Raw genomic sequence first — 27,614 nt, forward strand, 5'->3', positions numbered from 1 at the left:
ATTCCACATTTTCCACATCTCATATTCACATCTCATTGACTTGGACCAATAAATAAAAGTTCTTAACTGCAACAGAACATGTCGCAGCATCACGCTTTGTTTAATGTTCAGGCTTATAGATCTTTGTGTAGCAATTTAGAGCAGAGCGTTTGCATCTCCACATAACCTTCACATATATATTTTATATATATATATATATATATATATATATATATATATATATTTATATTATAAACACAAACACACACACACATCTATATATATATGTTACGGACTTACCTCCCCTTGTTCCAGCGCAGCTCGCTGAATCGGAGCGGGGAATTTGAATTCTCCTAGCTATATAAAACTTCACTCTGACACACTCGGTGAGTGTCAGACCAACTTTCTGCTTCCTGGCTCCTGGTTCCCCTGTGGATCTCTGGGCTTCCAGCCCTTGTCTAACTCCTGTGTACCTACTCCTGCCTGTGTTACTATTCTGACTCTTCAGCCCCTGTGTACAGACCAGGCTTGCTGACCTCTCTATTGATTTCTGGTGGCCACGACCTGGCTTGTCTGACGTTGCATCTCCTCAGTCCTCTTCTTCTGCCGCCTGCCCGTGTACCGAACCTGAATATTCTTCACGCTGAGCTTGCCCACTGATTTTGTACTGCATTGCTTCGTTGCATACCAGTCCCTGCTTTTTGACTACGCTTTCTACTCGCTCCGCCTCCCACTAAACAACATCTTGAGGCGAACCAGAGGACCGCAACCTGCGACACCCGGCAACGAAGCCCACCCCGCCTTGCGGGAATTCGTTAGACTCCGTGCCTCAGGTAAGCCTGTGCCAATTAAGATTAGTATTGGATCCAGTTAATCCGTTACTAGCTATATATATATATATATATATATATATATATATATATATATATATATATACACAAGTTAACCCGTGCATGATACTCATGCATTCTAGTCAAATCAAGATACTTAAGATCTTAAAAAGGTTCTTGTCATGCATTTGGGCCTAGCCCAGGCCTCCTCAGGGGAAGATCGTTACTTCCCGACGCAAGCGCCCTTTTTAATGTGTGTTCATGAGGTAAAATTACCTTACGAAAATGAGTTTGACCCCTCAACTCGTAAATTTAGCCTTTACTACCCCTCCCACGGGGGGAAGGGGGGATGATGGAAGTTAACTGACTTCACTATTCTAATTTTTTTGTCAAATAATGTCAGTATACCAAATTTCAGGTCAATTGGATGAGCCCTTTCTGAGAAAATTGTTTTTTCCACACACACACACACACACACACACACACTAACGCATGCCTCTACACATGTGTGTTCATGAGGTAAAATTACTAACGAAAATGAGTTTGAGCCCTACCAAATTTCAGCCCTTTTTGAATTTTTTTTCCCACACACACTAAGAATTTAGTAGGTCAGTGTATAACTCTGCCCAGCAGGTGGCGCTGCAACTTGTTTTTGTTTTTTTTTCACACACACACAGACGCCACTAAGCATTTATATATTAGATATTTCAGTCTGATATATGTATGTGTGTATACCCACCCTTCACCTTTCCCTTATTTCCTTTCTGTAACCCTAACTGCACAACATTTTCAATAGATGTTATTGTTGATAAAAAAAGCGGCTTGTTTTTTTTTATTTAGAAATGGGTGGGGGGATTATATTCACTTTGACATATGGCCTGTTGATCAAATCTTTCATCTAAATTAATTAAATAGTACTGTTTATGACTATCAAAAATGCACCCAAACTAATATCTTATTATTATTATTATATCCTATATATATTCTTGTCAAGGTAAAACTGTACAAAGAGTTGTTTTGCTGAAATAAAATAATGTTATGATCCAGGCAGAAGAAGAATCATAAAACTAAACTAAAAGTTAACTATGCATTCCATACATGGAATAAAGTAATTAAATTATTATTTAAATTAAAGTACAGCTGATAGCAGAGAAGGACATAAAATAACTTAATACACTGAATAACATAGATGAGACAGAAAACTACAGCATGTAGGAGCAACATCTCAGGGCAATCAGATGTGCAGGTTATAATGTCCACTTCCAGGCAGTTATCAGACAATGATAGAATGATTATAGCACATAAAAGACAGACTGACAGCTGTTGGAAGTGCAGTAGAATATAGCAGGATTTGATCCTGATTAATAAGTAAAGTAACACAAACACAAGGAACATATGCCTGAAACATCTTGTTATCCTTCTTTGGCATTACAAGTACATATTTTAACACCTTTTGTTTCATGACGTCTTGTGGGAAAGAAATCTACTGTGAAATTGCTTAATTCCTTAATAGCCATTTAGTAAAAACACCTGCTAATGAAGAAAGTGGCAGAAATTACTATATGCTTATTTAATTGATGGACTGGATCCTGTGAAAAGCACATTATAATGTAAATGATTATTAAATCTAAAACATTCATTCAAAAATATTAGAAATAATGATATTTGCAATAAAACAGCATTCTATGGGAGTGTTATCAGAGCCGGATTAAAGGAGGGGGGTGGGGGGGGGGGGGGATCACAAAGAAGGTAGCCAACAGTGAATCCATGTTTTTCTTTCTAGACTGCAGCACGAAAATTGGCCAGGTACACATCAGCAACAACTACTATGAAACCGTATATCCAGACTCCTCAGAGCGCTGTTTGAGCACTATGAGGAGACTTCACAATCCAGAGCTCAGTTAGTAAGTGTATTCACTTCCTGTCTGAGCAGCGACGAGTGATGCTGCAGAACAGTCCGGCGATCACAACTAAAAGTGAGCGACATGCGCTGAAGCGGGGTCTGTAATGAGAACTACAGGAATGGGGCTGCAATGAGAACTATAGGGAGGGGGCTGCAATGAGAACTACAGGGATGGGGCTGTAATGAGAACTACAGGGATGGGGCTGTAATGAGAACTACAAGGATGGGGCTGTAATGAGAACTATAGGGAGGAGACTGCAATGAGAACTATAGGGAGGAGACTGCAATGAGAACTATAGGGATGAGACTGCAATGAGAACTATAGGGAGGAGACTGCAATGAGAACTATATAGAGAGGGTTCTAATGAGAGCTATAGGAAGGGGGCTGTAATGAGAACTATAGGTAGGGGGCCGTAATGAGAACTATAGGAAAGGAGCTGCTATGAGAACTACAGGGAGAGGACTATAATGAGAACTATAAGGAGGGGATTGTAATGAGGACTATAGGGAAGGAGCTACAATGAGAGGTAGAGGGCTGCAATGAGAGAGATAAGGAAGGGACAATGAGAGAGAAATGGAGGGGGCAATAGGAGAAATTTGGAGGGGGCAATTGGAGAGATATGGAGGGGGCAATTGGAGAGATATGGAGGGGGCAATTGGAGAGATATGGAGGGGGCAATGGAAGAGATATGGAGGGGATGATGAGAGAGAAATGAGGGCAACAAAATAACACAGTTTATCTTTGTCTATGCATTTAATTTTAGATCATAAAGGACCCCTGTCTTAAGTGCCCTGGGCCTCCAAAACCATAATTCCAGCCCTGGATGTTACAAGACAAGTGTCACAAAGCTATGCTGTAGAACATCAGTATTCAACATGTTTGCCATTAGCCACATCTACCACATCTACACCACTTCTCTTGGAAAACTAATAAGCTCCTTTGGATTTCAGTATTTTTCAGTATCACTATCATCTCTATGCGGATGATACACAAATTTATCTATCCTCTCCTGATCTTTCACCATCTGTGTTGTCTCGCGTTACTGACCGTCTTTCTGCCATTTCATCTTGGATGTCTTCTCGCCAACTCAAACTCAATCTTTCAAAAACTGAACTAATAATATTCCCACCCAAAAACAGAAGCTTCCTGCCTGACATTTCTATTTCTGTTGATAACATGACCATAAATCCCACCCCACAAGCTTGTTGCCTAGGTGTAATCCTTGATTCACAACTGTCATTTATTCCCCACATCAACTCTATATCTAAATCATGTTACATACACCTAAAGAACATTTCCAGAATACGCACATATCTGACACAAGACACCGCAAAAACATTAATTCATGCACTCATCATCTTCCGCATCGACTATTGCAATTCCCTCCTTACTGGTCTTCCCAAAGTCAGACTTGAACCCCTACAATCTATTTTGCATGCAGCGGCTAGATTGATTTTCCTTACTAATCGTTTTTCCTCTGCTGAGCTACTCTGTCAGTCTCTACATTGGCTGCCTGTATTTCAACGAATCCAATATAAAATTCTTCTACTAACATACAAGGCCATCAACAAAATTGCACCGACATACATTTCCTCACTGGTCTCGAAATATCTCCCCACTCGACACCTCCGTTCTGCTCAAGATCTACGTCTCTCCTCCACTCTCATCACATCCTCCCATTCTCGGTTACAGGATTTTTTCCGGGCTGCACCCACTTTGTGGAATTCCCTCCCTCGCAGAGTAAGACTTTCCTCTAGTCTTCAAACCTTCAAGCGTTCACTGAAAACCCACCTCTTCAGACAAGGTTATGATATTCCTCAACCACCATCTTAATTTCCCTAGATTACCCTATTACCATCCTCTACACAGCTAACGCAAGACAACAACCGTCTGACCAACATTGCAACACACACAGCAGACTCAATACTTTTACCTTTGCGTTCTAGCTGGTCCATTGTGCAATATGATGTAGCACGTGCCCTTGTGTTTCTAACTCCCATTGTCCTATAGATTGTAAGCTTGCAAGCAGGGTTCTCTTACCTCTCTGTCTGTATGTATTACCCAGTATTGTTTTATCAATGTTTGTTCCCAATTGTAAAGTGCTACGGAATTTGCTGGCGCTATATAAATAAATGTTGATGATGATGATGAAGGGAATGTTATGTTGTGGCAAACAGGCATTCCTCCAGAACGGTCTCATACGTCTTTATATGACTGAAAGTGAACTGCTGGACTGAAATATAGAAGCTTGCATCTTGACTGTTGGCAGAGGCAGTAGTCGCTGCATTGCTAAGGACGCTAATGGCGACCCTGTCCCTTAACAAGAGGGCCTTACTTTTAATGTGACTGGACAGTGCTCATCTAAGCATGCTGACAGCCCACAGAGAGCAGGAGAAGACATCACCCTCACATTCAGAGTGTTGGCTCCACTGAACAAAAGGTAATTGTAAAAAAGTTATTATAATATTTTTTAAATGCACACACTATGGACCTTATTTAGAATTGGATGCATTTTGTGTTCTGAAAGTGCATGTAAACATTCTGTAATAGATTGTTTACAATCTAATACAGAGTGTGAACAGCCTCAATGTCCAGCTGCGCACTTTGCCGGCTAACACGATAAAGATATCTCTGGTCACTTTCCCTCATGTCTCTATGGGATGTGAGGGAAAATGAGCTGAGGTCTGGTAAAAATTCCGACGCAATGTGTCTCCACAGACTGCTCCAGAGACACATTGCGACATCTCGCCGCCAATTGAATTCCCTCCTTAATGTCTCCTTCTCTGAAACATCACTTTGTCAATATATTGTATAGGACCATACTCCATCATAGTACAGAAGCTATGCCATGTATTTCCATCTTTTTATGAGTATGGTTAAGCAGTTCAAATAGAGAATAAATATCACTAATTAAACAACCGGCTACGTAGGTGAACATAGGCCAGAGCAATGCACCAAAGGTGGATGCACATTCCATTATACTGGTGACAAATGTCTATAATAGACTAAAATAATACCCCATTCATACTTCACCAAAATCCCGGGTGCAGTATGAATGGTACAAGTCCAAAATCCCGGGTCTAAAAACCCGGTTCTTCAACCTGGGATTTATCGAGGGGTAATTCCCGGGTCGGACCCGGGTTGCCTGCACTATGAATGGTGCAACCCAGGTTTTTCAACCCGGGTTGCACAGAAAACAAGATGATTGGCTGTCTGCCTGTCAGTGAATCATAAAAAACTGTGGGGCAATGGTGAGGGGTATGTTTTATAGTACAGATCTGTGTGCAGCATATCTCACAGTGATTCTACTGTGCTGTGTACATACATTTTTGGAACTGAAGGTGACCTCTCAGTTTTCTTTATTCTTTATTAAAAGGGGAAAGAGTAAAATGTAGTAATTGGGTTTGGATTGTGAGAAAATTAAGAACATCAGCCAGAATAGAGCTACAAGTACACTAAATTTGGAATATAAGTAGTATATAAAGGTCATCAACAATTAAAGGTCATTTAGCCAGTCCCTGCAGCTGTATAATGCTCATTCTTCAGCCACAGAGGGGTCACAAAGAAGAAAGCTCAATGTACATGTCAAGTTGCTGCCTCGTTTTATTACCATAGAGTAAAATTAAATTCTAAGCACCAATAGTTATTATCCCTGCACCTTTAAATCACAATATCTTGCCAAAATGAATTGTCAAGGCGTGTTGGAAGGCTGGCCTGAGAGTATGTTCTGCTGCAGTCTACACATTGGTCACACCTTCTTACCATACCTTTTTGTAAATATTGTGCAGGAATCCGAATGATAAGCTCAGTCGCTGAGTGATGAAGAAAGGTACTTAGATCCCAAATACTATACACATTATTATATTGATTGCGTGAATCATCTCATCCCCAGATTATGAGACATATAAATGCTGTGTTCCAGCATTAACCAGTCACCTTTCAATGACATTACCATTTTTCAGCCAATGAAAACTGCTCTGGTGATGACTCCCACAAATTGCCAGGGCACAGACTTGTGCAGTATGAATGGGGTCAACCCGGGAAATTCCCGGGTCCGAGGTGCAATATGAATGGTGTTTCTGAGCTGGGACGCTCCGAGACGCTGCAAAAACCCGGCTTCAAAAACCCGGGATATTGCAGGGGCGGCAGTATGAAAGTGGTAACTATGTGTCCATAGACTCACTCACTTATGCAAATGAAATAATCCTTATGTTCTATATATGCTTCACTACCATCCTGTATTACTGCACTATAAAATCACAAACTATAAGTTTAATGTACTAACATAATTTTCTTTCAAAATAAGTCAAGTGATGAAAAAGTGATGATGTTTGGAGAAGTCCAATTTAATATATATAGATTTGCCAGACCTGACCGTAGACAGGAGTATGGCGCTCAGTCCAATAAAATGCCAAACACGTTCCCATTGTCACGAGCCGCGGCGGTACTCACAGCCGCTGCGGCTCGCTGCTGGCTCCCCCTGGCGTCCTGGCCGTCACCTTGACGACGGGGACGTCATTTCCTCCTCCTGTCCGGCTGCCGCCAAGGCAACGGCCGGACGCCTCTCACATAGCGCTGCGTCCCGGCAGTGCTGGAAGCCGGGCGCATGCGCGAAAACAGGCACAGCCTGTGGCCTAATTAATACAGGGGGCGGAAATTACAGGCATTAGCCTGCAACTATGTGTGTCAGGGACTAGCCCCGATTGGTCTGGCTCTGTACTGCTGATTAGTCTGCAGGGGTGCATACAAGCCCTGATTGGGCCATCTATGCATTTAAGGCAGTGAGGTCTGCAGCCTCACTGCCGGTTATAGCTTCCTGTTGCCAGTTTGCTGACCTGCTGTGTTCCCAGTTCTGTCCTGTGGATATTACGATCGGATTGCCTGTGTATGACCCCTTGCCTGGATTTGGACCCTGCCTGTGTTTCTTGTGACCCCGACCTCTGGCGTGTTTACCGACCTTCCTGTTTGCTCGTGACCCTTGACCTCGGCTTGTGTATTGGATTCCCCGTCTGCTGCCGGCCCTTGACCCTTGCCTGGACTTCACTCCGCTTTCCTGGGTTCTCCCTAGTCGGTACGCACTTCTCGACCCTCTGCTAGTCTGCAGCCCAGTCTGTCCCCACCACTAGGGGCTCCAGTGAACACCTGACTGGCAGAGTAGACTCCGGGTTGTGCTGTACCGGCTAGAGGGGTTCCTAACACCCATACAGTTTTATTATGAGGTACATATGTATGTCTTATTTCAGCATGCCTGGATGCCTAGTGGATACCATTGCTGGCCTCTCCAGAACATTGACAGGCAAAGGTTAACTTGAAAACAAACAGGAAATCAGCATATCAATCACACAATATTACAATAAAGTTTCTCATTTCTAATAAAAAAAGGTTTCAATTTCTAACATACAGTGTGCCCCAGATCCTCTTCTATGTGTTACATAAATTGCTGGTCATCTTGTACTGACCTAGAATACATCTCTAAGTTCAGTAAGAAGGCCTGCAAATAGTAAACATGAAGTGTTCTTTTATCCAGAAACATACTTTTCTGCTGACATACTTTGAAAACTTTGTAATACTTGAAGAACTGACCCAAAATTTGCTCTCTCTTAATTCTTGTCTGAAGAAAGTGAAATCAGAGAGACCAGTATACCAGCATGTTGCAACTCAAAGTAGACACCTATATATTAAGTGGATAAAACATGATCTAAACATTTTTTTTTTTTAAACTGAGCAATTTTTCATTAAGTTTTTCAAACAAACAACCAAATACATCATTAAAACACATTGACCCATCTAATCTAGGCAGATAATCTAACATATCCGGCCTGATTCATCAAGGCACGTATCTGCTGATTTTGAGAATTTCGTCCAAAAAATCACTCTGCGCATGCCCAGAACCAGGAGATACATCCGTGAACACAGCCCTGCCCGCTGCGTCTTCTAACGCAAAGAACACTTACTACAGCCTACAATTTCGGGGAGTGAACTTGGCAGGGAAAGGGCGCATTTTTCCGTAGTGAATTTACAGTAGGGGTGTGCCAAACTCAAGCGCACACAGCCACGTCCGAATCCAGCTTTGGGCATCTCAGAGTTACTTGTTTTTCTGCCATATCTCTTGCTCCAGCTAAAGGACTAGTCAAAGTCCTGATCAGTAGTGATGACAGTCTTGTATGCATGCTATAACATGTGTTTTAAATCACAAGCAACTGTAAAAATGTATTTAAGTCTCAGTAAACATTATTATTATCATTATCATTTATTTGTTAGACGCCACAAGGTATCCGCAGCGCCGCACACAGTACTAACAGTACACTATACTGGGTGAAACCATACAGAACAATGAACAAAAAGTACCAATACTTCAGAAACTCCGGCTAGTCATATGCAGTAAAGACGGAGCGGAAGAACAGGTATGGAGACAGGAGGGAAGGGGGCCCTGCTCATACGAGCTTACATCCTAAGGGAGGGTAAACAGACCAGGCACAAGAGGAGCCAGTTGAGGCAATAGGAGGGAGGATGAGCTAAAGGGAGGAGATGGGGGTTAAGATTAAACATTAACAAACATAACATTAAGATTACAACAACATTAAGATTAAACATTAACAATAATAAATTTATTTCATGGAAAAAAACTTTTAAAAAAACATATTTTAACCTGTTTTATCATTAATGCCTATGTTAATAACAACAGACTTTAATTTTGTAAATTTTTTTCCCTGTGCGTTCTTTGGCGAATTTATAATCCAGTATTAGATGTATCCTGCAGCGTCTTGTGTAGTAGAGCACTGCAGACCTGGCCCCCGATTTCAAAAAGCACACATATCCTGAGATCCGTGCTTGATGAATTTGAGAGTATGCAAAGACTACATACGTACGCATAATACTAAACGCGCTTTGCGCTCAGAATATGTGCCTTGATGAATCAGGCCCATAGAGTTCTGTAGCACAGGGGAACTAAAGTTAGGTTTCACTGTTATTTAGAAAACAATAATGCACCAAGTATAAAAATGACATATCGTAACAAACATTGTAAGCACAAAATTATCTTACAAAAAAATTAAATTTCTTTTTTGATACTTTAGCGTCTCAGGACAAAATAGACAGCAAGCAAGTAATATAAGGAATGTTCAGGGTCTACGCAGAGCTAGACAATGGGAACAAGTCATTCAAAGATGTAAACGTAGCAAACACAGTGGCTTAGAAGTGGTTAGCACTTCTGCCTCACAGTACTGGGGTCATGAGTTCCATTGCTGACCATGGTATTATCTGTGTGGAGTATGTATTTCTCCCCGTGTTTGTGTAAGTTTCCTCCCATACTCCAAAAACATACTAGTAGGTTTATGGGCTGCTATTTAACTAACCTTAGTCTCTCGGTCTGTGTGTGTGTTAGGGACTTTAGACTGTAAGCTCCAATGGGGCAGGGACTGATGTGAGTGAGTTCTCTGTACAGCGTTGCAGAATTAGTGGCGCTATATAAATAGCTGATGATGACGAAATCTTGATTAGGACCAAAGCGACTACGCTTTACTGAATTTCTGAGGGGTATTTATATGTAGTGTTCATGCCTAAGAATGGTGTTAACCAGACACACCCAGTCCTGGAAGTGTGTGGGGGGTATTGACGGCGGACACACCAACATAAATTACGAGGAGGTTGAAAACTGTCTACATTCTGGTAACTACATGGTTCTCACCTAGCTAAGTCTTAATATACCGGACAATGTGATGTGTGCCAGTAGAAGTCACTGAGGAGTTCAGGAGTTCATTGAAAGCATGATTCAGCAGGCTCCATAGTATACAGAACGTATTTCATTTATAAAGTGCCAACATACTCTGTAGTGCAGTATGGGGCATAAATCAAACAAACATTGGTTACAATACAGGGAATATAAATTGAGATAAATGATGTGAGAAATCTGCTCACAAGAATGTATAATCCAACATCCTTTGTGATGTTTGTTACCTGCAATAGGATGTATGTAACACCTGATAAAATAATCAATTCTTCATGTCCTGATACAACTAGATCTTTAACAATAATTAAATGATTACTCCTAACATTTACAGGATGGACTGGCTATACATATAATTACATACCTGCACAAAACACACCAGGGACTTCACTTCGTAGGATTACAGTCCTCACTTTGTTATTGCTCTTCAGTGACTCAACTGTCTTCATCATCTATAAAACAGGAAAGCCCATGTTGAAGTAATTTAAAATGTTGCACGAACAGTACAGCAAGGAATGCTATATGCAACAGAATCTATATTCAGAAAGACTAGAAAAAAAAAACTTCATAGTATACTCGCTTAAGAACAGGATCGACGTGTAAGAAGATTACTATACATCTGGCCACCTGGCTAAGGTTATCAAAGCATAAGTCTGGAAGATGAAGAAGTTATGGATAATAAAAGTGAAATAATGACAACTGTACTGAACAGTGAGCTCTGCAAGCAGACTTACTAGCATCATTATAGAAAATATGTAATTTCTTTTAATAAGAATATTTTTGGACATTCAGCTCTTAATATTTAGATTAGACAAAAATATGCATACATATACCTACTGATTAACTGCATAATTATATATAGGACTCCAATAACAATTGTCCTATTCAAGCATTTTATCACATTTCACACTTTGTAAGAGGATGCCCTCTCATTCTGACCTGACCTCCCATGCAGCAAATGGTAAGGCCCTCCCCAAAACTTCCACTATCTCAAGCTGGGAGCCAATAAGCACTGCAAACTCACAGCAGAGGATCAAATCTGCCCAGTGCCCTTCCATAATCAGGGTCATTAAAGAGGAGAGAAAGAGAACAGATTTGATCCTCCCCATGCTGCTCACAATACATATCAGCTAACAGTGGCTTCCATCTGCAGGTAACAGCATACTTGCCAACTCTCCCGGAATGTCCGGGAGACTCCCGAAATTCAGGGAGAGCAGGCTAATATCCCGCAAACGGCATCTTCTATGTCAAAATGACACGATTTGCGGTGAATTGCGTCATTTTGCCCCCCAACCCCCCCCCCCCCCCCCCCCGACAAAAACGGCATTTTGTCGCTGGGGTGGGGCCAAAATGCTGTGATTCACCGTGCCCTGCACCTCCCGCCCTCCAACCACGCCCCCTGCCTGGGATCTCCCGGAGAGAAGTTTAAAACTGTTGGCAAGTATGGGTAACAGGAACAGGAGGGCCCTATGAGCTGGGTTGTCCAAAGGTGATCAACCTGTTTAACAGAATCACTGAGTAGAGGATGAGCAGCATCCTACTTATATTCCAATAAAATAACTTTCCTAGAATTATTCTCTCGTAGATCACATGATAGTGCACAGTTTCCTACTCTGAAATACTGGAACATAATTTACCAGCACTGTCTATAATCTGGTTTGCATTTGGTGACATCAAAATAACAATAATTTTATTTGCTCCAAATTGTACTTCAGAGTACATCATAGTTATCTATAATCATCATTCATAAGTTTCTCATAATCAAGTGTGTTTTGCCTTCACTGAATGACATAAATGATATCATTAATCGCTTTAAATGTGGAGCATGTGCATTTAGAAAGATGACACAGTCGGCTGTATTTCATAGGTCTATATTCTGGCATTTTTTAATCTGGTGAGAGATGTCCTTAAAGGGCAACTCCAGTCAGACATGTTTATTTTTGTTGCCTTTAGATACAACAACAAAATGTGTAGACAGAGATTATCTGTTGTCATATTCAAGGACGATGTAGAAACAAATTTGCCCATATAATATAAAACAGCTCTATAGCTCTAATACTTTTTAAGATGTAGCCCATCAGACACCATGCCCCCTACCCCCCTCACAAAATTAACATGGCAGAAAGCGATTTATTACATTATTTATTACAGTCAATCTTATATATTATAAAGGCACAACTGTGACTTTATAATTCTCTGAAAGTGGACTTTAAAAATAAAGTAGAAATGAAGCAGTCACATTCATATGTATGTTCAAATCATAAATAAAGCCAACTCGTGTCCCAGATTTTCCAGAAAAGTCCCAGTTTTTGGCACTTTACAGTATAATTGAAAAAAAATACACAGTTGACTTACCGATTTGACCAGACCTTTACTGATGGCATTTTTTGCCTGTGGTCGATTTATGCCAAGCACCACAATTCCTGGTAAAGGAAAAAACATATTAAAACCGTGACAAATTCCAGCATTCTAATAAGAAAATTTACTATAGATCATACTGAAAGTTGCAAATGTCAGAAATGATTTATCAGGCAACTGCATTTTTCTTATTGTTTTTATAAGAACAAAGAAAAATATTAAGACAAGTTTTGCCTGTGGCATAACCCAAATTTGTTGAAGTGGCCAATAAAAATGATCAATTCTATTTTCCTATTCTTATTAACAGATGACAATGGAAACTGCACTGCTGAACTTTGCAGCAAATTCATTTGAATTCTATTGGCAAGTAGAACTCTGTGACCTGCACTTCAAGTTGCACAATTCTTGGAAATGTTCATACTGAAGAACAGGAAATAGGCAGCATCTTTGAGATTATGAGGTGAAAGTTACGTAACATTATTCAAAGCTACTGTTGCACATTGTGCAGATCATGAATTCCAGTTTGACTGGGGCGGTACACCTGTCAAACCGTAACGCAGGTGTCCTAAGGCGAACTCAGGGAGGACAGAAACCTCCCGTGGAGCACAACTGTCCAATGTTCTGTGAATGATCATCCTTCATACTAGCTTAAAAACGTGTTTTTATTTTTTTTTATCTGGATAATCAAAATTCACCCCAAAGTAGAGCTGCGAAGAAAGAGTATTTTTAGACTTGTAATAGGGGCAATACTTTATTTTTATGTTTTGTGCTTTCTAACTATAGGTCTCAGCAGCGTTTATGAAACAACACAGCCCAGAATGATTTCATGAACTATATCGAATGGCTTTGCTCCATCAATGTATTACTTAAAAGAATTCACACACTGTGCTGGACTACTGTGTTCTTTGCAGACTGTACAGCAGTTTTGTACATCAGAGTAAGGACAGAATGAATTTGGACAAAGCAAGGGCTAATAAATACGTATCTGAGTATTTGTTATAAATAGCAATGTTCTTTAAAAATAATCAGGTTGCTTTGGTAACACTTGCTGCCTTTCTTATCAAATATTTCTAAAGCTACAGCAAGAACCACAAGACACATTAATACCATTAACATTACCTACGCCATAGTACAGCTTGGCAGAACAGAACATTGAGATAGGGATTACTACAAGTACTCACAGTGACTCACTGCTCTGTAGGAGTCCTTGAAAGACCATTAAAAAACATGCATATGTACAAATGTTTCAAAAAGACAAGAAGACTCAATTCAAAAACAAGTCAGACTCAAGGTTGGAAGGCTTAATCATATGTTTCTAAACAGAGACATTCATTTGATAGAATTATAACAAGATATATATTACATAATGGTTTGAATGGTGCAATAAGCTAATGGCCATGTAAAGTGGAATTCCTACACCTTTTGATTATCCTATAGCCCTTATGTCTACAAATGTATCAAGTATGCCTCTAGATGCTTTTGTTTGGAAATCACAGAGGCAGAGAGATGGGCGTATGCCCGTTTCTTTACACAAATTTGTACTGTACATGTCCACAAAAGAAAAGAAAAAAAACATATGGTCACGGTCCACCTCCCCATTTCACTCCACCTCTATAGTCTCCATTTACTTCCCTGCCCCTCTTGACTGTTAACTCTCACCAGTTTACCCTCTCTACCTCCTATCTCCTCATCCTCTTTGTAATGTTTGCTTTGTTCTAGTTGTGTCTTTTTATGTAGCTGCTTTCTCTATAGTCTCTTGTATTGATTTTTACGGTTTCAGTTGTTTTTTTTGTCCCTTACTCATCTGTAATTTTTTTCAGTTAATTTTTTGTTGATTGTGTGGTTCTGTAGATTCCATACCTCCCAATTGTCCCGATTATAGCGGGACAGTGCACAGGTAAGATCTGGGACTGATCCCTGTGCTGGGTAGGGAGGAGGCAATGACAGGCAGGGAAAGGAGGAGACTACTGCATGGGGACAATAGGGGATAGTGGGCAGCCAAGATCTGGGGTACAACACAGGGGGGAGGAATTGGTGAATAGATCAGTGGGCAATAAAACCAAAAATAGATGATAAATATAGAAATAGTGCACAGTGTGGCTAAACTTTTTCCATTTCTTCCTGCAAACAGATGGAGTGGGGGGCACAGGTGGAACATGTGTAATCCAGCTCTACAGGAGACAGAATTTATTGCACCATTATAATATGCCTCCTAATGGTCCCGATTTCGGAGGGACATCCCGATTTGCATGCAACAAAAAGGGGTGGGGCTTAACAGGAAAGTTGGTGGAATTTTTAAATTGCTCATTTGTGGGCGGAGATTGGGCTGAATGGGGGCGTGGTTTATTATGTTCTACTTCTGGGACTCTAAGGGGGAAAAGCAATGCCCCCTGAAGTAGCGCAGTGTTAAACCTATTATCGTTAATAAGGTAATTTTAACGCTGCTTTCGGCTTGCAGCCTAGGGAGCTGCGAGCAAAAAGCCGAAGTGGAAATTACCGTATTAACGGCAGTTACGCGTACTATTACCGTAATATTGGTAATAGTGCGCAGGCTGCGTTACTTTCGGCAGTAACGCAGCCAATTGGAATCCCCCCAAGGGACAAAGTCAATTCAGCCGTGACTAACACGGCGTTAAGTCTAATACAGTTAATACGGTAATTTTAAGCCTGCTTTCTACTTGCAGCTCCCTGAGCCACGAGCAAAAGGCCAGCGCTGAAATTACCGTATTAATGATAATTACGTGCACCATTACCGTAATGTCAGTAATAGTGCACAGACCGCGTTACTTTTGACAGTAAAGCAGCCAATTGAATCTGCCCCTAAATGTTGGGAGGTATGGGTTTCTGTGGCACCATATAAATAAAACGATGCTGATAATACGGTTACATCCATGTGCAGATTTGGTTGCATCTGACACTTGCACCTCCTTTTGTTTGGAGATCGGAATGGAGGCTTGATGGGCAAACGCAGTCAGAAACAACAAAGGACGTGTTTGCATAATTGCGACTGAGGCAGACCCTTACAGAGATGCAGGTACACCTGTCAGTAGACGTATCACTTGTGGGTGTGTGAGGACTGGTGCAAATACTAGCCGCTTCTATTTGGATGATTGCGGAATCATCTCTAAAGCTGAACGTGCTTTCTCCAATGATTGTGCACATATTATATGATTTTGTGGCCGTATTTTAAAATGGATTTTTGACTGCTTTTTTGCGCACAGGAGGATGCATCTGTATTTTAGAGAGTTTATGTTTAAATCAAACCTAATAATTAATGTGTTTTTTCGATATCGAAACAAATATTAAAAACCTTTTCTTGTGCTTATAAGCAGGTTGGGTGTGTGCTGTATGCCTGACATAAACCTGGAACATATGCTGCTTTATTTTGTACATATATTTTATTCTTAAGTAATACAGTACACTAAGGGTCTGATTTAGAGTAGGCTGCAATTTTGCAGTCCTAATGTAGGCGTAAAATTATGGCAGCATCAAGTGTTTTTTTATTTATTTATTATTAGATACTATTGTGGAAATACATTTTCCAGCGGGCCCTGGTTGCCAAAGCATACTGGCGTGTGTAGTTCTACAAGCTCCAACACGCTGCTGAAGCCACAGACATGTTGATGTTAGTAATTGTACAAATGCCGGTATTCCCAAGAAGTTAAAGACTGCCAGGGTTTGCTGTGACTTAATAATTTTATAACTACTCCGTATTACCCTGGTACACACTGCCAGAGCAGCGCCAGAATGAGTCCCAGAGTTATTCATCATGAGGCTGGTTTGCTCAGGGTGGCGCTAACCAGATTGTGGTTGGTTTCACACTATGACAGGGAGATTTTTAAATCAATTTATAAGGTTTTTGTTTTTGTCTTTTTATTAGCATCTGCTGAGTTTATCATTGTACTGAAAACCATTATTCTATTGTCACCATACCAAACACAGCAATTACTAACGTTTGTTACGGTAGTGTTCTTTTTGTGTTTCAGAATGTATTTTGTTCTATTCGCATGCTTTACTGTATGCAAATGCATTGTGGAAGGCCTAGTAATGGGGTGCCTGGCCTAAACATTTTATAGCTGCTCAGGTACAGTGGGGCCTTGCAATCGACAGAAAGATACATCCTCTATAAATACCATATATCACAAACTCAATTTCTAGTTATCCATAATACCATTAGAACACAATGCACTTTGTGTTAAACACAAACGTGTCAGGGATAGAAAAATCTCAGGAGCCACATATGCATATAATCTAAAAGTTTACAGATAGTGCCAACATTTGTGGGGATGTGGGGGGGGAGAGGCATCATGTTCTCCCCTGAAGCTTCCATTGTCTGGTTCTTGAAAAATGATAAGCTAACTTGTAGTGTACTGCCATTCAGGATATGGGGGGGGGGGACATTCTATAAAGTATCTGAAGACTCAAAGGGGTATATTTACTAAGCTGCAGGTTTTAAAATGTGGAGATGTTGCCTATAATGTATTTAGTACAATACACAAAATGATCATCTGATTCAACCTTTAGCGTGGTAAGGACCCACAATGACTGCTGCCGTCTGTATCACTGGACAGAGACACCAATTTACTGGTGAGAACTAGGCTCTATCATCTCGAAACTATGTTTCAAACGATAGCAGTCATTTCATGTACTCTCACAGCTTTCCGTGCAACAACAAATTAGTCATACAAGCTATTCATTACATGGGCTTTCCACACTGTAGAAGTCTCATCATCAAAAGATACATCTGACCTCTGGAGGGTCTAAAGCTTATAGACTACATTTCCAGACTGATCCAATAAAAGCATAACCTACTGGAAATTGTATCCATCTATTTGTAGTACATTTCCTGATATGTAGCCACATAAATAGTGAACATGGTTGTTTGCTTGTTACCAAGAGCAATAACAATTAAATAAATTAATTGAACAGTATGGAGAGGATCCTGAACCCATACAACCAAGAAGTCTCTGTGGTCAAACATTAGCAGTAGAATCGGTCATACTGAAGAGCTCAGAAACTTGTAACATGGCACTGTCACAGGATGCTACCTTTCCAATTAGTTAGTTCCTCAAATTTTTCCCCTGCTAGATCTGCCCCGGTCAACCGTTAGTGTTGTTAATGTGAAGTGGAAAAGTCTAGTAGCAACAGCTCAATGGCACAGTGGTAAGCTACTCAAGCTGACAAAACAGGAATGCCGAATGTGGTCCTCGGTTGCAACACTCATTACGAAGTTGTAAACTGCATCTGGAAGCAACGTCTGCAAAAGAACTGTTCATCGGGAACTTCATGAATTAGAGTTCAGAGCAGCCGCACACAAGCCTAAGAGATCACCACACGCAATGACAAACGTTGACTGGAGTGGTAAAAATCACACCACCACTGGACTCTGAAGCAGTGCAAATGTGTTCTCTGGAGTGACAAATCATTACCTTGCAGTCTGATGGATGAATCGGAGTTTGGCGGATGCCAGGAAAACAGTTCATACTCAAATGCATACTGCCAATTCTCAAGTTTGGTGGTTGAGGAGGAATACTGGCCTGAGGATGTTTTTGATGATTTGGCCTGAGCTCTTTGGTTGAAGAGGCATCATATTATTTGAATAGATAAAATGAGTGAATTTGAATACATTCATACAGATTATTTTTTTAAGTCATAAACCTGTTTGCACTTATTTTCTCATTTTAAAACTTTTCCAAGAGTTGTAAAGGCATATTATTTCCAGTCAGTTCATGGATAGTTGTGATGGCACAGACTGATAGTGATATGATATACTTCAGTCACATATAGACAAAATCAACAAGCATTCGTTGCAAAGAAAACAAAAAGGAACACTCTATCCGGGGTTAGAGATCAGATATAATTTTACAAAAGATTAAATATGTTATTTAAAATGTATTTATAAAATTCCATCATAAATGACTTGTAATACTTTTCTAGACAGATTCCATTTCAGTCAGATATTCCTAATATATATACTGTAATGATATGTCAGGGCTCATCAAAATCCAATTTCCAGGTTACCATGATAACTAGAAAATAAATCATAGTGCTACATCCTGTAATAATCAATAGACTAGAGCCAGGTACTAGCACAGTGTCTGCAATCGCTGAATCTCTGACTAGCTGGTACTAGCGCAGTGGCTATATACATGAACATGTACCATCCCAAAAAAAAAAAAAAAACTACAATGGTTATCCTGATGCATATAAGATTGTTTGGACAGTTTGTTTAATGTACTGTAAATGCTTTACGTCTTTAACTAGAAAAATACAGTGTTCAGAAATATCAATCTACTTACTATCAATATACTTACTCTAGCAGAGTAGTTTTCTCATTGCAATAACTGAATTGGCTGCAATACTACTGGATTAACAGGATACAATCATCAGAAAGAGGTCACCTCCAACACCATCAAACGCACATACAAAATTACACAAAAGTTGTCATTTATAGATAACAATGCCCCTACATCATACTTGCCAACTTCAATCCTCTTCCAAGTCAAGTGGCAAATGAGGGGAGTGTGGTGCCGCAATTTGCGTCATTTTGGCCAGCTCTTACTGTGCAGTTCTATGACAGTGATACTGTACCAAGGGAGGGGTAAGGGGGGTCAAAATAACAAGATTCATCGAATGTCTACTGGACAATACAGGCGAGTACATGCCTTGCAGCCCACAATATGTCAGCTGCACAATTAGACCGTTAAAAGTCATGGCAGCTGAACACAAAAATATATTATGAATGGAGATGGAGTTACAGTGCATAGTGTCACTAATAACTTCCTCTTACCACACAACCAAGATGCATCTTTACTGTCATTCATAGGAAATAAACAGGTTAAAAAATTATGGAGGGGAAGGGTTCTCAAACATATCAATCGAAGAAACAAAATGGATATACAAAATAAATACTCTGACCCCGCATGGACTTAATATATACATTGATTTAGGGCTCTTTCTGACATAGGTAGAAACTGGCTTAATGCACACTATCAATGTCAGAAAGATACAAAAAAAATAAAATGTTCTTGCTTTCACATTCGCTCACAGCAGTAATTTCTATACCTCTACAAGAGAATTTATGATCAATTATTGTTTATTATTATTTTTGCTTTTATGAAAGTATTTATGATCCGTTATTATTATAAATACATATTAGTATTTATCCACTATTACATGTTTTACAGCAGTTCATTGAATGTGCCACAAATGAATCCATCTATTGAACTGGACCATATAGTATAGAGTTAATACAATTTTATATTGCACACATGTACTTGTTTGTAATGAATTAAGTGCCTTTTATATCATGCACAAATATATTGTACTAATACTCTAACACAAGTTTATTTTTATTCTCCTATTTATTCTTTGTTCATTCCTGATTTTATATACAGTTCTGCAGTCTTCAGCTTATCAAAAAAACATTTCTATATTTATTTTTATTATGTACGTCCTAATGTACAGAAGCATCAAGCTGCGAGTTTCTGGAGGGTTTGAAGTGGAGATGTTGCCTATAGCAAACAATCAGATTATAGTTATCATTTAATTAGTACATTCTACTAAATGAAAGATATAATCCAATTGGTTGCTATAGGCAACACCTCCACTTTTCAAACCTACCGAAAACTCTCAGTTTGATACATTTACCTCCTGATGTGTGTTGAAATAGACTGTATTAACTGACTCATTTAATATAATGACTTTGAATTTACACCTTTAAATTGCAGAGCATGCAGACTAAATTTAAAGTCTATAGCTAAATGTAACTAAGTGTCTCTGCTGTCCATAAGATAACCCACCAACACTAGCCATATAAAAGGACATTACCACTGCACTGATATACTCCAGAGTATGTCTAGTATACTAGTGGATACAACACTTTGGGGGAACAGTAAGCTTTGTGACCCGCAGAAGCTCCCGTACTACCAGAAAGATTTATAGAGAAAATATAAAAATAATTAGGTGCACAAATAAATCAATAAAATCCCTTATTAATAAAATTAAAGATATGTCAATATTCTATGGATAACAGACAGGAAATATATATATAGACTTTGCTCTGCATCTAGGAAGTACTGCAAGCCTCAACTGAAATGTATTAAATGAAAAACTATTGATAAAGAAAATAAGAGCACTGAAAATTTATAAAATTTTACATTAACCCCTGCAGTGATTAAGTGCCCAATTTCCCCATCCTGGCTCCTAGAGACTCCCTCTGTCAAATTATATGGCCCCTGGGAAGTTGTTGTCTAGTGATCATGATACACTACAGAAAGTGTTAAGCTTACCAGGGATGGGGGATGGTAGAATACTCTATACAAACTATTCATTTTTAAATAGGACTGTAAGTGCACATATACTTTAGAATCCCAAATACAGGTATAATTCCACCAACCATGATCAGCCTGTTCTAATAATTATAATAATAACAGCTTGCAGTAATACACTGATCTCTCCCATACCTGCTCAAATATTCCTATATATTTTATGCATGTCATTCAAGACAGTGAAAATAAGCAAAAAAAATGCATTATCATTTTCAAGTACAGATTTTATTATGAAAATGTGTAGAATTCTAATTGTTGCTGTTTTGAAAAGGTGGGTTGTTGCCAAAACATGAAATACACAATATGTATTGGTGTTGTTTAGAAATAAATGTACACATTTGCTTTTAGTTCACTTTCTTGCCATTTTAATTTTAAAAAAAACTTTTTGCCCATTTTGGGTACTTTGTTTTGCAGTGTCAGGAGGTATAAGCAAACTAATGGTATTTTCTGAAAATTCATAATCTTATTAAATTAAAACAAGGTATAATTTATGCATGTACTACATTACTAAATTACTGATATTGATATTGAAATGTGACCAGCCCAAAAAGTGCCCAAATAGGCTCAGCATAGAGTTGAGGAAAGCTTCAGCAATAAAGGGGTTAAGTCACAGCTGTCCATTAATTGAATGGTAAATATACAGAGAACATTCTCCTAGTGATTCTACAGAGTGTACAGTGCATTGGGAAAGAGAGGTGTAATAAATTTATTACATCAGCACCTGGATATTACTGTATGTGCTTATGAAATACACAGATATGCTGCATGTTGCTATTTATAAGAAATAAAATATTATCTATATTTTTACCTTAATTATGATTTTATACTTTGCATTGGGAACTATTGATTAACAGATAGACAGCCGTTTTATATATTTTCATCTCTCTTATTTTGTTTATAAAGCCTTTTAGAGATTCATTCAAAGTCATGGGGAAGCCATTGGCAGCAAAACTTATGGCCAACGAGGGGTTCGCCAGCGGTAACCTATTGTTCCATGGGGTATCATTGGCAATAGGGCTATTCAGCCCTTTGTCTTACTTGTGGGACTCTATTTTGTATTGGAGTTTTTCTCTTTGGATTTATTTCTTTTCACTATTATCCTTACTTATCTCTAGTGCTTTATTGTTTTGGGAAATGTGACCACATTTACCTTTGCATTCAAATGCTCCATTTTAAGAAGCAGCAAAACAATAACAATGACTAGAAAACGTTATAATATATATATATATATATATATATATATATATATATATATATATATATAGGTGTAGTGGTAGATAGTAAATGATTTAAATCCAAAAAGTGCCTGACAACAGGCTTACCTGTAGTACCACTAGTTAGTGTACAACATAACTGTAATTTATGTTTTGCCACCCGCTCACAAAAGTTCATAGCCATCTTCCCTACATAGATCAATAGGGCAGTATCAGATTCTGGGTTGTGGAACAAACACCATCTAAAAGAGAGCCGTTGTGCAAAGTCTAAGTTATTAATGGTTTTCATCAGCACCTGCTGAAAGCAGAAGAATTCGGCTGCATATAGTAACCAGGTCGCAGTCCCACGAACAGGCCCTTAGCTTGGTGGGCGGAGAACTAAAGGCAAGAAGCTCTGAAAGCAGAATATTCAGACTAACTGAGGTCAGCAGGATGTAGGTACAACAAATACAATCAGCAAGCAGATCAATAGTCAGGAAAAGCCAAAGTCAAGAACAAGTCGGGTCAAGTAATCAGAAATCAAGCAGTAAACAGAATAATATGCTCAGGACTCAGAACAGCAAAGCTGATACTCTGGCAGAGAATGACAGGCAGAGCAGGTTTATATACTTTTTGGAAGTTCAACTCCTCACCTATGTGATGTCAGCAAACACCTGATTGCAACTGAATAACCTTGCAACAGCTGTGCTTGCCAAGCTGTGCAGTGAGAGTGAATACTGAGTACTGCAATTAAAAAGAGGATTCCTGACAGACAAGTTAAAATGTACACCACATGAGCCAAAATAATATAAGCCTGTAACGTATCTTTATATTATTTCCATTCTGAGGTTGTGATAAATTTGTCCCAGATGCTATGTCCCAACACGTAGTGCAGTTGGGACACCAGTAACACCCAGGCTTTGCATTACCTAGCCATGTTGGAGCCCTAATCGGATTCACTCCTCATATCTGATGACAGGAACAACTATTTAGCTATTCTTCAATAACATATTAATTGTGGTCTGGTGCGTGACTGCTAGAAAGCAGGGTCAGATGCCACTATAGACCAATGTTGTTTTATTGCCGTGGTCACATAACTCAGTCCTAAACACCACTATCTCTGCTGTCATATCTACCTTTGTCGTTCTAACTTGCCCTTGTTGATACAGTTTGCATGCCCTATCCAGACATTTCTGTAGTGTTTCTCTAGAATAGCCCCTTGCAAGCAAGCGATCCACTGTTTAAGCTGTGTTTCAGCCTACAATACATCAATTATTGCGCAGAACTCACATAAATTGCAAGATTGCCAGTCCATCCTATAAGGGTATACAGGATGGCGGTCGCGTAAAGCAACAAGGGTAAACACGATGCCTGATCGCATAAAGCAACATGCTACATACAATCCATCGGCTTGCAAAATTATGCTTACCCCATTTTTATGGTAGACTGTAACATCAAGAAAATCTATTTTGGACACATCTGAATGGTGCACAAATTGTGCAGGGCAATTCATGGAATTCAAAGAAGTAACCATCTCATTTATTGCTCAGCAAATCCCCGTTCACATCAAAAAGATGTCTTCAATAAATTTCAGGTAATACATGATGCTGTCCCATACGTCTGCATTATATGTTTATTTTCATATACACCCATATAGATGTTGGAGGGTCAATATTTGAATCCACTGCAGTGCCAGCAACCTGCATATTTGAAATAATTAATGCGCCAATACCAATGTCAGAAGTTCCAACGGAGGGTATCTATTTTAACATACAGGCTGTCAACTGCTATTAGCTTATGGGTCATCATTCACGTATTCTTCTATACCATTCAGGGTCATACTATATTGGTTAGTTTTTAAGCTAAGCTCTCTCACTTATCTTTCATGATGGCTCTTAAACAGATTTAATATAAGGTTAAGGGGCTCAAATCTCCTAATATATGGAGTCCCTGCTTAATTACAAGCTATAGAGATTACAAAAGAAAATGGTATTCCTCCATGAACCGCACCCTATTAAAACAGGTAAGCGATTCCCTTGGACCACTCTGGCCCTCTCTACTGAGAAAACCAAAGAAGAGGCGATAATGATACACTCCTCTCTCCTTCTCACTTGCCAATTGTTATAAAGAACCTGAAGAAAGATTTCTTATCTTTATTAGTATTTCTTAAATTGATATTTACACAACTTATTTCCTAAATGATATGTTTCCACGTGTTTGGGTGAACCCTTCAGAATGCTAGCATTATTTAGGTATCCTGAATTCTTGTAACTTATTGAGTCATTTAGGGATGTTCGTATGAATACCTGGTGTTAAAAAATCTTTTGTTGAGATTTCTTATTGTGACAACTTCTGTTGAGGGTATTTACTACAAGCTAAATAATACCGGTATGTATGCATCTAATACATGACAGATAATATTCCTTAACCAATTCACAGATACCCTTTTGGAAAAAAGATGGATCTGCTGATTGTAGGGATGCACTTCAACATAGTAGCAGACTCTCTTCTCCTGCAATGTGCAAGCTAATGGATTTCTGATACAAAATGCTTCCAACCTAAAAGGTTCATGTATTTGAGATATTATTGGTGCACTGAAAGCATGCCATTCACATCCCAAAATGAGACACTTTATGAAGTATCCTAGGAAACACCATTATTAACACACCCTTATAGTGTTAAAAGTGCAATACGTGAAAAGTACATTAAAAATACATCAACAATGTGCACCTTAATTTCCAATGTGTTTTCACCCCTTTTCCCAGAGCATATGTGGAAACAAGCTTGGAAAGTTACTGGCTTGATTGGTGGATCCAAACAGCTCAGCTTTTATGACCTGCATCAGATCCCATTATGTCATGTCATAAAGATGTAAGATTTTAGCCCAATCTTCAGGTTTTAATGGAGTTGGGATGTGCAGTGAAAAGTTAGGTTAACCCTTACATATTTTACCCTAATATATTAAAATTTCAATTTGGCAAAGTAACAACCTTTTCATTTCTAAGGTAAAATAAGTGGGAGAAAATGTGAACTGACAATTGTGTACAGGAAATGAGTCACAGGTCACTGGAACACTGTCATATAACTTGTGCACTGAGAACACGGCACAACAATTGCAAACATTGAAAGGCATGGCATTCCATTTCGATAATAAAAGATCTTAGCCTATATATTTGCTTCATAATATGAACACATAACATAATCATGACCTTGTTTTCTTAGGATACAAACAAAAATGTTAAATTATAATTCTATCCATAACAAAAAAATATAGTTTATTAGGACATTAAGCAACATTAAATACAAAACCAGACTTACCTGCAAAGCCCTGATTCGGAGTGACCCAGATAGCTACAATGAACCAGTACAGGACATAGCCCATCCCTGTAGGAGACACTTTACTCAAACTGGCATATGTGTTTTGAAAATAGTCAGTTAGAGGAGGAGAGAGGATCTCCTGCGCTTGGACCATTACAGCAACTTGGGACAAGCCAAATCAGTAGCACAGATAAGTAGTATTGTCTATTTTATCTCACTTAATTCCACCCAAAAATACATTTTTAGTATTAGGTGGACATATGCTTTGAATTACATAACACTTAACAATTCTGCACCTCCATTTCATCACCTCTAAATCAGAGGTGAATAAAATAAAATAGAATTCGGAAGATTCGAAGTTATTTCTAGGAGTCAGCAGAATCTTCTTAAGAAGCCAGGGAAGATGTCCATCAATTGCGTTCTATTGGCATTTGTCCAGCCATGCACTGAGTACCAGATATTATGTATATCATTATTTTTCCCCTTAGCTGGTTATCCTTTGAGAGTAGGGTACTCATTCCTATTGTTCATCTATGCACTGGTAATGTTTTTGTTTTACTTAATGAACAGCACTGTGGGAAATGTTAATATTATCATAAGCAATTGTAATATAGTATTCTAAAAAGATACAGTAAGGCCAACAGTGTCTCTGTATCCGAGTGAGAATAATAGGTCACCATTTGACTTATCCTGGTCTGGATAAATCAAATGTATTTTAATAAGCAACTTAATAAAGTTTAAAGCTTGTTAAATACATTTTCATTCTGGGGGCTGGAGTGCATCATTAAAACATTGTGAACAAATTGTGAAAAAAAAAAATGCTCCACCTAATGTCAAAAGAGCTACCCCTCCAAGAACATAGATGATGAATAAAGGAATCTAGGATACAGAATAAGTAATCTAGGATAGAGGATTTATGCACTTTCCAGTGAGGATGGAATTTATTACACAAATAACCTTATAATAAGTTAATTTATTCTGCAATATTCACTCATATAGATTGATGGTTGCCAGACCACTCAAAAAAAAAAAAAACAACTAACAAAACATACACATTCCTGTAAAGCAATTATTGCAAATGTATGCTGCACGGTTATGTACACATGCATCCTAATTAATAGCAATGCAGTATATGCAGTTTTACCACTAGCTTAGGAATATTGTGTTTTTTAGTTCTAAGATGCCCACCCATATAAGGATGAGCTACCAACATCAAATTTATTTAGTCAGTCACCAAACGTCAGTCTATAGTAATAGTACAGCATTTGAACTCACTTGCCCTAATAATTGCTACTAATTATTATGCAGCAATCGCAATCCCTTTAAGCTGCTCATTAACGATGTGCATGCAGGCAACCCGTGATGAAACAAGTGGTAGAATAATAAGTACATGGATGACAATATCCACACACTGCAGGTATTGTGAAACACAATGTAATTGCAGGATTTCCCTTCATTATGCAGCAAGTGAGCAGTGACGCGGTTATGACGTCACGACGTTACCTTTCTCCTCTCCCTCCAGGTATCTGACCCTCAGGTCGTCCTCACTTTTCACCTCCGAGCTGTACTGGCGCCCCCCAGCGCTGGACATGCGTATCACCAGCTGCACTTGCCCCCCGTGTTCCGGAGCGCGAGGGACCAACCACGGGGCGGCGTGTGCAGCCCGTGCTACCCGGCTGCAGCAGCCAAGGACCCTCAAGCCAGCCAGAGCAGCCATAGTGAGTGACGTCACAGAAACGCCACCACGGTCAGTTAGTCGTCTCCGCAAAACCCTGCTGCTGTTAGTGTGCTCATACAGTGTTGTTCATAAAGTTAGTTTAAAAAAAGAAAAAACCAGTAAAACAGCAGTGGGCTGAAGCCGCATTCATAGCGCGACAGGTGCAAAAGTTACAGATGTAGGAGTTATGCGCCTTATACCTGTGATTGGCTCTGCATTGTCTGCACATCACACTGACACTGTGTCACAACTAATCAGG

The 27,614-nt window shown here is 39.2% G+C and overlaps 1 protein-coding gene across 1 annotated transcript in view; it reads right to left on the minus strand.

Moving 5' to 3' along the window:
- AUH (AU RNA binding methylglutaconyl-CoA hydratase) overlaps positions 1–27,400 on the minus strand; it is a 188,776-nt gene extending 161,376 nt beyond the window's left edge. The window contains exons 1-3 of the mRNA XM_075211142.1: positions 27,142–27,400; positions 12,795–12,862; positions 10,804–10,891 (exon numbers count right to left, since the gene is read on the minus strand). Of these exons, the coding sequence (XP_075067243.1) occupies positions 10,804–10,891; positions 12,795–12,862; positions 27,142–27,355 (370 nt within the window). The 5' untranslated portion in view covers positions 27,356–27,400. The remainder of the gene's footprint in view (positions 1–10,803; positions 10,892–12,794; positions 12,863–27,141) is intronic.
- Between the last annotated feature and the right edge of the window lie 214 nt (positions 27,401–27,614).

This window comes from Mixophyes fleayi, chromosome 1 (assembly GCF_038048845.1).
Source record: "Mixophyes fleayi isolate aMixFle1 chromosome 1, aMixFle1.hap1, whole genome shotgun sequence".
In the NCBI taxonomy this organism is placed as follows: domain Eukaryota; kingdom Metazoa; phylum Chordata; class Amphibia; order Anura; family Limnodynastidae; genus Mixophyes; species Mixophyes fleayi.